Source organism: Antrostomus carolinensis, unplaced genomic scaffold (assembly GCF_000700745.2).
Source record: "Antrostomus carolinensis isolate BGI_N321 unplaced genomic scaffold, ASM70074v2 scaffold49976, whole genome shotgun sequence".
Lineage (NCBI taxonomy): Eukaryota > Metazoa > Chordata > Aves > Caprimulgiformes > Caprimulgidae > Antrostomus > Antrostomus carolinensis.
The window spans coordinates 1-11,025 of record NW_010323480.1 but is presented as its reverse complement, the minus strand read 5'-3'; the positions used below and the strand labels follow the sequence as shown (position 1 = coordinate 11,025).

At 39.1% G+C, this 11,025-nt stretch overlaps 1 protein-coding gene across 1 annotated transcript; it reads left to right on the top strand.

Annotated features, from left to right (window-relative positions):
* Positions 1-721: 721 nt before the first annotated feature.
* Positions 722-9,180, top strand: UEVLD (UEV and lactate/malate dehyrogenase domains). Its single transcript, XM_010170585.2, has 8 exons — positions 722-851; positions 2,142-2,260; positions 2,870-2,975; positions 5,581-5,751; positions 6,705-6,878; positions 7,451-7,535; positions 8,185-8,308; positions 8,882-9,180. Exons 1-8 carry the CDS (start codon positions 749-751, stop codon positions 9,044-9,046), a joined length of 1,047 nt encoding a protein of 348 aa, XP_010168887.1. The 5' UTR covers positions 722-748; the 3' UTR covers positions 9,047-9,180.
* Positions 9,181-11,025: the final 1,845 nt, after the last annotated feature.

Sequence of the window (11,025 nt, the reverse complement as noted above, 5' to 3'; positions counted from 1 at the left end):
ACCCAAACCATTCTATGATTCTAATAAAGCATGGTATCACATGGAGATCAGTGGAGAGTAGTGGATAGGATTTGTGGCTTTTTGTTTTTGACATTTTTTGTTAATCTTAAATATGTAATGATTATGCAAAGAGAAGTAGAATGTTGTGTGTCTTGAAATTTAAGCTTTCAGACTTAATGAAGCTATTGTAAAGGAAGTTGTAAGTTATTTTAAGGAAAACTATTTTAAGCTGAAGTAAAAAGGGGCTGACCATTATAAAGCAGTATAAACCTCATGTGGACCCTTTGATACTTTTTCCTTTGTTGCTGTGAATAATGAATAATCGTACAACTGAGTATCCCTGAAGAAAGTTCAAGGGAAGTTCCTACCTTTTGGGTGTGTCTCTCTTCGCAGAACTCTGAAACATTAGCACCGAGAGTCAAAAGCCAGTGCTGTTGCTAAATGATTGTATGCACTGTATTCAATAACCACTAAAAATGATTTAACAAGTGCTAGTTTTCTGAAATGGATGGGATGTCTTTTTCATTTGTGATATAAAAATTCCCAGGCTTTTCTTTGCCTCAAGTGTTTATGTAAGTGTTAAGGGTGTCAATATTTATAATTTGAGTAAATTTTGTATAGCTATGGTTCTTTATGAAATAGTGCAGTTTACAGCTGATACCACTGACTAAAATAGCTAGTCAACTGTGTTGCCTTCTGCATTGCTATATTTCAGCCTAAATCAACTGTCATTGGATTAATCAAGGAAATGATTGCAAAATTTGAGGAAGAGCTCCCTTTGTATTCACTGTCATCTTCTGATGCAGCCAGGCAATCAGAACTTCTCTCCTACATTGCAAAGATTACTGAAGGTGTGGATGTTTTCATACATTTCTAATGTTCCCACACAATATCTCTTTTATTCATTGTTATTACTTGACATCTCAAAGATGCCTACACAATTTTAATATCTGAATTTTTGGTGTTTGCATGTCCACAGTGTTTGTTGTTTTCTCTGTATAATCAAAAGTGCCTCTTTTTGAACCGACAGCTCAGATTCTCTTATTCGAATAAACAGCTCATTTTGGATGTTTGCATTTAAGCCTACAGAAGAATGCTGTAGGCTTGGTACTGCTCATTTGTTGGTAATGACTGCAGCAAAACTCAATGTGAGATCTTGTGGAAGGGAAATGTGATTTTATTATAAACAAGTTGACTTTATGCAATCACATTCATTCTCTCAGATCTTATTCACACTCTCGCATCCACAGTCAGAAGCCCTGAGACCTGTCTGACTATGGTCACAGGTGTGCAACACTGAGGACAAGGAGTGCTGGCTGTTGAGCCCATATTCATGTCTCTTGGGTTCTTGTTTGGTGGTGACAAGCTGATTTCAGACTTGTTTTTTACACCCTTCAGGAGTGGACGCTATTTGGCATTTTTGCATCATTACTTTATCTCACCCGTTGTAAATCTTTGGTAAAATTCCTGAATGAGTTCTCATGTTTTCCTTATCTGGGTACTTTATGACTCCAGTCCTGTTGTGTTCATCCTGACACACTTTCTTCAGGTCAGCCTTTTCTTCTTCCTTCTTTTATGAAGTCACAGATGGTGATCTGTGGCAACTAGTGCAAAACTTTCCCTTTAACCCTTTTCTGCTGTTTCTTCTGACAATTGTGTACACATACATGCTTGTGAGCACACACATGTGTGTGCACACAATACACATTTCTAGTCAATGAATCTTAATGTTTCTGTTAGAAATCTCTCTGGAGATTATAGTCAGAATGAGAATCATGTTACCAGTAGCATTGGCTGAGCAACCTCAGATCCTTGTATTTTAATCAAATTCCATTTTGCATCTCTTGTAAAATATTGTGTATTTCAAAAAAATTTATGACTGTGGTATATATTTACACCTGTAACAGTAGCAGAGGGAGTATTGTTTGTATAGTCTTAGTGTCTAGCTTCTTGATATCATTATGCTTATATTTTCTACTTAGTGAAAAAATATTCCTATCCACAGAAGAGTATTTGTGTTTTACACCTTGCAAGTTGTGATGCATTTTCTGTGGTCAGGCGTGATCCTTTATGTAACAGTAATACTTGTATTGATACAGTGTGAACCAGCACTTAAGTTTGTGGTTTTCTTTCAATTGTAGGAGAGACTGACATGAAATCAAAAACTGGTGGAGGCAAAAACGAAGGATGTTGTAACAAAATTACTGTGGTTGGAGCTGGAGATCTTGGTATTGCATGTGTGCTAGCAGTTGCAGCTAAGGTACATCATTGTTATAAATAGCAACAGACCTGATTAATAGGGAGCCTTCCAACCTAGTTCTTGGGTCTGACACATTGAAATAGCTCAGCAGTTGTAATAGCCACGTCACTGCATATGTCATTTGTCAGTTAACTTACAGACACGCAGAAATATTAATTTCTGCCATGTTTTATCAGTCAGCTTTTTAAATACAAAGGGTTGAATATTGAATTCACTTATTTGGAAAATCCTTGGTTAAAGGATTCCTACCTGAGTGGGGGCCTCTTACAATTGGGATCTCCTAGTCCCCTGGAAAAGGATAACCTGTAGATGGGTATATGCTCAGAGACAACAGTAACATCAACATTTATAACTTCCCATAGATGGTTTTATGAGGTTCTTATTTGTTTGTTTGTAATGAGTAATTTTCCAATTAAACTCACTAAACTAAATTATTTTTCTTGTGATTTGACAGTAATTTTGGTCAGTAATTTTGTTTGTTACAATACAACACAACAATACAATACAACAAACACTGGAATTGGAGGAATACTGGTTTTTATTCCTCACCCCCACAAGAACAAGTTTTGGTTTGTTTTATTGTTGATCTGCGTTATTTTTTTCCTTCAGGGTGCCGCAGACAAGGTGGTTCTTTTGGACCTGTCTGAAGGTGCAGCAAAAGGAGGGATCATGGACTTGGAGATCTTTGCTTTGCCAAACGTGGAGATCAGCAAAGGTATTGGATGTTATTGCTGGAATGGGAGTGAGTACTGTACGTGTGTGCTTGTGCTCGTTTTAATGAGAGTGGGACACCTGGGGTGATGCAGAGGCTCTGGCATATGGGCCATGTTTTTAAAAGATATTATTATATTTTCATAGCTTCTTGATTTTCTTCATCTTATCAGGGCAAAATTGGGAAGGGAAGGTTCATCCAAGCTTGCATCGCTTTTATTTTGGGCTTTTTTCATTCTGTCCATTGAAATAGAAGTATGTGAGTCTGTACTTGCAGGGTAAGAGGCTGTGCTGAAATTGGACTCAGGCAGAAACAGAGAACAGCCAAGCTAGTGCTTCAGTGTCATAGCTGGAGAGAGAGAAGGAAGGGGGAAAAAATATGTGTATATTAGGAAATTAGAGGTAGCTGTGAGAGCAGTGTCAAAAAGGCTGATAAAGGTAAGTTTAAAAGGACTGCTTTCCTAGATTGATGTTCATTAAATATGCACATGGCCAATAGTTAGTTCTTAATCATTATCACTGCATATTCAAACAATTCGTTCTTAACAATCTTGTCCTCAATTAGCTGTGAGCTTACAATTCAACAGAGTCAATGCCAAGTGGTGATGGCTGCAGACTTTTATGGTCTTACTGCAGAGGCTGAGGTGATGCAGCTCAAAAGTTCTTCCATGCGGGAAGATGGAACTGAATTGAGCAACTTTCCTATTCTTCCTTGCTTGTCTGTGGTGGTTTTGTGTTTCTTGCACCCCCTGCACGATGAAATGGAGGGCTTTCTTGTGCTTCTGATCAACTGTATGGTACTCAGGTATTGGGTATTGAGAGTTACCTGCTCAAGGAAGCTTTGACTTAAGAATTTCTGCAGCAAATGTAGTTGTGTGTTTTCTTGGGCTAATAAATCCATGTCTTTTACTGGAGTTCATAAGTATACTTTTCAAACACTTTTTATGGTTGTGTAAATGTCCTTGATTGAGCTATAAGATCAAAAATTGTAGAAGATAAAGGAGTAAAAGTCTTTCCTCTATTTTAAAAGTCAAAATAAAAATTAAATAGGCTTTTCATGGATGTATTTTTTTTTCTCTCTCACCAAGAAAACTTGGAAAAGCTTATCCGTCAACCCCATCTAGGTTTCTGGTCTCTGCTATCCTTGGACAAATTGCAGTCTGCCTTCTGTGTTTGTGTTGCGGATGAGAGTGATTTAGGTCACTTAAAGAATCACTGTCAAGGCTATTAGCAGAAGTGATTTAATATGAGTTTGTAAAAGTGCGACTTAACAGTTCGATGGCAAGATTCACTCTCTTACTACATGGGAGAAGCACGCAAAGGGAAGTGGAGTCAGAATTGGGCTAGAATGATTTACACAGGGATTGGGGAAAACAAAGTTAGAATCGAACTAGAAGGATTTACACAATGATCAGGGGTGAAAGGGTAAGGGAGGCCCTTCTGTTGAGTGACGAGGTTCTGAATGGACGCCCTTGCTTTCTGAACTCCTTCTCAGAGAGGAGTCTAGGTGCAGCTGGATTCCAACTTGGTCATCGGTTTACGTGTAAGGACGTTGGATACCGGGATTTCAGTGTTATTGATTCAGCATGGTATTATGGGTCCTATATAACTTTAAGGTAGCAACAATTTAAGATTCATTAACGGTATGACAATAAATTGCAAGATTGTATGATTTTCTAGCAACACTTAATCAGGCAATAATCAACAATCTCTTATAATCGGCACAGCAACTTAAAGATTCAACAAATTTTCCTAAATCAAATTGCCTACATGCATGCAGACACAGATACAGATGTTAACCTATGATTAAGATGTTTTTTTCTCTGCAGATTGTAGTGAATTCTTGGTACCAAATGATCCTCGAAATGTTGCAAAATCAAATCATAATGAATTACTCACTCTTGGCCTTTGAACCTCATGAAATCTAGTTATACTGAATTACTCTTCTCCCTTTGTCAGCTTCTGTCAGTGGATGGTCTGAAATGTTGCAAAATCTACCCTGGGAGGTGTCCCAGCTCAGGGGGAGATACTGGGTCACAGCCTGCTGCATTAGGATCAGTATTTATAGGGTCGCAAGATGATTGACTTTGTTCAATACTTTGTTCAATTTGGTCAGTACTTTTTCATTGTGGCCATAACTCTTGTCGGGTAATCCTGGCACCTTTCAGAGTGCAGGCAGGGGGGCTCTCGGGTATGTTTCTTAGGGAGTGCCTGATCATCCCACATCACTGTACTTGTACCCACGACAAGAAGGTACTGGGTTTTTCAACTCACTGCTCCAGCAGGTGAGATCAGAAAGTTACAGGTTTTCCCAGCCCAGTGCAGCTTATTAAAAGAAGAACACAGTGTTGGCTGGTGCTGACATAGCAACATGGCCCAGGGAGGGTCTGCACCACCACAGTTTGCCAACTGTGAAACAGGAAAAGTAGTTCTGTGGGAGAGCTGTGTTTTACAGGTGGAAGTGCCCCAAATTGGGAGGCAGACAGGAGGGGAAGATCCCCTAATTAAGCTCCATGCTGCAGTTCAGCCTTTATGACGGCTCTTTGTTCTGCATCCAAAACTTGATAGAATGACATAAATTATTAAAACCTATTTCTTTGTATTTTCAGATTTTTCTGCTTCAGCTGATTCAAAAGTTGTGGTGCTTACAGTTAATTCTCTGGGTAACGCTCAGACTTACCTTGATGTCATACAAAGCAATGTGGATTTGTTCAGAGGAATTGTCCCAGCAATATCACACTACAGTCAGAACACTGTTCTCCTTGTTGCTTCTCATCCAGGTATGTTGGTACCTCACCTGATATTCTGGCCCTCAGCTGGCTTTCTCTTTGGCCTGTTTTAAAAATAAATTACTACCAAATACATCCACTTAGTCCAAAATTTTTGCTACTCTGAAAGATGTTTTCCTTTTCAGCTGTGGGCAGGACACTGTCTTTGAGGGCTTTTTCTTTACTGTTACCAAGATAAAAGAACATAGTATACTTTGTTTTGTAGAAAAGGTATGTATTTCTGTGTGTTTCTGTACGTAGCTTCCACCTGACTGTATCTACAAGATTAGCATCCATTGGCTGTTGTCTTGTCAGTTGTGAGTTTTATGTATCTGTTTCTCCTGAGCAGTAAGGGCAGGTGCATGTGTGTTATGGGCCATATGATCAGACTCACAGACTACTAATATATGTAATGTAGTGTTGATGGTAAATATTGCAGCTGTGTTTTGGTGGAAAGTTTAAATCTGCTGGGTCAGTGATACCGTGAACTAAGACAAAGCAAAAACACTACCTAAGAGGCAAAGAAGTACATACAAGCTTCTCTGTCCTGTAAACGCACTGAAGACAGCCCTTTTCTATTCCTCAGGTGCTTCTTACCCTTCCTATCATTTAGAGCTGTGGAGGTGGAGAAGACAGTGCTTGCCAAATGAAAAGAAATTAAGCACTAGCTGAATTAAATTTAGAAGCATGCGAGATTTTTCATAGAGGGAAGCATGGTGACTCGTTCTGAAGTCTCACTTGACTTCTCTTAAAACTTTACTTGGGCCATGAATTTTCTTCACCTCCTCCTCACCTGACTTGGTATTTTAGGTTGAAATAAAATAGTGATACGTTCTTATATGCTTATACCTTTACTAAAGTAAACAACTTGGTCCTGAGTTTTTTGTAATTGTGATTCGTAGTTTGCAGTTGTGTTGAATTTTGAGTGGCTGTTCACTGTCAACATGTTTTTATTTCATATATAGTTGAAGTAATGACATACGTGTCATGGAAGCTGAGTGCATTTCCCAAAGGCAGAGTTATTGGAGTAGGTGCCAACCTAGATACTGAGAGATTTCAGTATATACTGACAAACCTTTTGAAAGCAGAGGTGCTGGCAAAAGATGCTTGGATTATTGGTGAACAAGGGGAAGACAAAGGTAAAGGAATATTTTATTATGACTGTGAGTATATAATATCCTGGCATTGCTTAAATAATTGAGTAATGAAAGAATAATTGAGAAAAGTAATTAAGGTAGTGATAACCAGGGTGGTAGATTTTCATAATAATGGTTCTAAATAATACAGTTTTGGTGTGTGCCCAGACTGTAGATTTGGTTGCAAAAGTATTTGACATTTGTCACAGTAAAAAAAAAAAAACAAAAAAACAAAAAAAACAGAAAATACAACCTCAAATGCTTTTTATTTGGTATAACAGTACATAGGTTAGGTACAGAAAGAGGAAGGAGATGTGGTATAATATATGGTAGGTTACTGCTAATGTAAGAATTGTTACATATTACTTCATTTTTAAGGTGCTACTACAGAGTTTATTTCAGCAGTCCAGGGAACCTCGGAAGGTCATCAACTACATTTGGGTTGTTGTGGGGAAAAGAAAGTTTGGAAAGCTTGAATTTTTAAAAAATGTATTTCTTCTTCCCCACCTTATCTGTTACCTATTTTAGTCACTGCTTAGATGATGTGCATTTAAATGTTGGTTGTTTCCATTTAGTACCATCATGGACCAGTTGTAATTTAGTTGCAAATCAAACAGAAGCAATGGCTGCTCGTAACTCAAGGGAAAAGGTGGCTAACAGGTAATGCCATTATAATCTTTTTTTTTCATGTTTAGGCACTTGATATTTGCAGAGTTTTTTTCCTTCAGCTCTTTATGAGGAGGAGAAAGTTTGCTCTAAAATGTTCACACATTGAGTTTATAGGAAATTGTAGGTCTGATCGTCATTCACTTTCATGTGTTTGTATATGCTCACTGTTTTTCTGAAGTTCTCAATGATGTGGCTGTGACAATCTAAGGACAAGACAAGCATTGCAGAATATACATTAGAATATTAGAGCTGCCAGTTTGATTGTGGTTTGTTTGTTTGTTTTTTAAAATAGTATACAAGCCTTCTGGAACACTTTTCTGAGGGCTTGTGTGGAAGCAGTTTACTTCAAAGCAAAGTACACATCTGGATCAGTTTACCTGATTTAATTAGCCACATAGCAGTTACACCTTTTGTCAGGAAAGAGAATTGTTACTAGTATGGGTAAAATATACATAAAGACATTCTTTAAAGCAATTCTTAATTCCCTTGTGGTGTTTTCCAAAACAGAGAATCATGTTTTTATAGTACACTTTACCTGATATGGTACACTTAATCTGTCTTTTGGGTTTTACATATAAACCAAAACAAGAATAATTAAAATCTAAACATCCTGTTTTTCTCCTTTTCCTGGTTTATATAGAGCTATGGAAGTTCTAAAGGGAAAAGGTCAGAGATCTTGGTCTGTTGGGCTCTCGGTCGCTGATTTGACTGACAGTATACTGAAAGATAAAAGAAAGGTTCATTCTGTATCCACTCTGGCAAAGGTAAATGTGTTATATAATACCTTCTGTTTGGCACTGTAATTATAATATTTATACTGGATATAACCATTAATTCTAGCAGCACAGGCTTAAAGTCACTGTTCTGAAGTAGCACTACTTCCAGTACTTTATTCCAACAACAGCTTTCAATTATAATCCAAAAATAGGCAAAAATCAATTGTCGTGTTACTCTGAAACCAATATTAAAAATGGATTATTATCCCAAAAATACAAGAGTCCAGAGGGCAAATACATTTGAGGTTGATGAGCCACTCCCCCCCCCAGAAGTAAGTATAAGCTTTGCCTGCATTATAGAGGTCTGATATATCTATACTGGGAAATTCCTCCAAGTGTGGTATGGTTCAAGATTTTTTTATCTCTACAGTAATATTTTACAGTTCCTATACAGCAAACCATTCACATGATCTATAATAACTTGAATTTGAACTATACAAAACATGCCATATGATGAAATATGATGATTAATTAAAATAATCAAGTTATTTTGTGTAGTTCCATGCTCCAGACAGCAGAAATAAGTAACTGTGTGACAGTGTTCTTTGTGTGTTGTTTCAGGGATGTTGCAATATAAACAGTGAAGTATTCTTAAGTCTACCATGTATTCTTGGAAACAATGGAGTGATTGAAATGGTCAAACTAGAAGAAGATCCACTAGTGCAAGAGAAACTGCAAAGCAGTGCAGGATCAATTCATGACCTTCAGCAGCAACTGAAACTGTAAGCAAGCACAAGGGAAGCCAGAGCAGCAGCTCACAGAAGTTGGAGACTTGCTGGCTAGGCAGAAGGGGTTGCTTGGTATATACGGATTTCTATATAAAACAAGAAGGTTTTTTTACTTTCAAAAAGTGCTTTCTCAGTTTTGGTTTAAATTATTGAATACTGCACTGCACAGTAATTTCTTATTTGAAAGGTGCACTTTTGGTAGCCAAAATGAGGAGGGTAATGTGCAACAATGCATTTTACCTAAATTCAGATGACTTTTGCCTGTATTTTTTGTTGCTAATTATAGCCAGATTCTTGTGTTATTCTGAGCTCTCATTAGGAGACAGTCTAAGAGAGCAGCTCTCTCTTGGGTTATTCTGAGCTCTCATTAGGAGACAGTCTAAGAGAGCAGCTCTCTCAGCTCTCTGGAAGCTCCGGTGTGTAGAGCCAACTAGAACTCTTCCTCTTAGTTTTTAAGTGCTGCATCACAGGGGCTTGTCTAGAATATGGTCACACTCCAGCTCTTCAGGGCACTGGGGGATGCAGTTTGATAGCTCAGCCCTTCATGGCTGTCACAGATGGTCTTATGTCAATGGACTCCTGCTTATTACTAAGGGGAAAAAAGCTAAAAGCATGCCACTAGCAGTATCCTTCAAACCTGAGGTGTTAGACAGGAATTTCTGTTGTATGTTTACTGATGTCTGAGACTTCCTGGTCATGACTTGTTTGCTCTCGTTTTGTAAGGACGTTCAGAGCGCTAAAGCATCTGCAGTTCTTGGTACATACACACAACACTCTTACCCTGTGCAGCACTGGAGAAGGTGCTCTTCCTGAAAGGGAGGAGCCAGGGGTGGGCTTCAAATAAAGAATAAAACGTGACCAGTAAGTACTGCAGAAGTATTGGTGAGTTCAAGCCTTGACCCAAAGCCAGCTGATGTCAGTTTTACATCAACCTGAGAATACAGCTCCTTGAGAAGGCAGCAGAACCTGTAACCTTCCTTGGGGGAGGCCAAGGATGTGGTCAAAAAGCAGGCAGATGTTTTTAAGATAAAGGTTTTTTGGGGGTTCTGACCTCTTGCTTCACTGCATCGGTTAAAGACTAGATTCATCCCGATGACACCTCAGCATTGCGATGCAGGCAGAGGAGAGGTGGGCTCCACTCCTGCTGTCTGCAGTGCGAGATGTCATTCCATGTTTGTGTTCTGAGGGGTGACCGGTTAAATATTGATGGAGCTTTCTAAGCAAAACTAGGATATGCATCAGAGAAAAGATCTCCTCCTGTGTGCCTTCTGGTTATAGCTCATAAACAGCCAGACGTGCAAGGAATTCTGAGTTTATATAGATCTCAGAATTAAGATAAAAACAGAAATGAAAAAAAAACCCTTCAGTAATTCAGGTTTGCTTGTTGTTTTTTTTTTTTTAAACTTTCTTTCTTTGTGCTTATTAGTGATAGGACAAAATTAACGATGGTTGCAGGTGACATGCTTTGCTGCTGTATTAAGAAAAGCACCCAACACTAGCTGGACTGTTTTTTTTTTTTCCCCTCTTACTTTGGAAAAACCAGCATAAAATCATGGTTTTACTGTTGTTCAAGGTGTTGTGTTCAATCTGTTGAACGTTTATTCTCATGTCAGTAGTCCAGGCGGTTTTTTATTAATAGTTTTAATCGTAAAAAGCTGCAGACTCTTCCAGGGATGGATGTCCTTTAGATTGATGCTTGTGTTCTGAGGTAACTGACCTGGGCTGTTCGGAAGAAGTGTCACCCGTGTTTGTGTCGCGTTTCTGGAAGGATGACGGCAGGTTGGTCGGGGTGGCGGGAAGCGAGTTCCCGGGAGTTCCCGTTACCGACAAACGGTCCGTGAAGTGCCGCTGCTGAGGGGCGGGGGAGCCCCGCCCGAGGCACCGGGCTCTGCCGGGCACACGGGGTGAGGCTGCAGCCTCCGCCCCGCTCCCGCCGCCTCCCGCTCGCCCCTCGCGCTCTGGCGGAAGCGCCGTCAC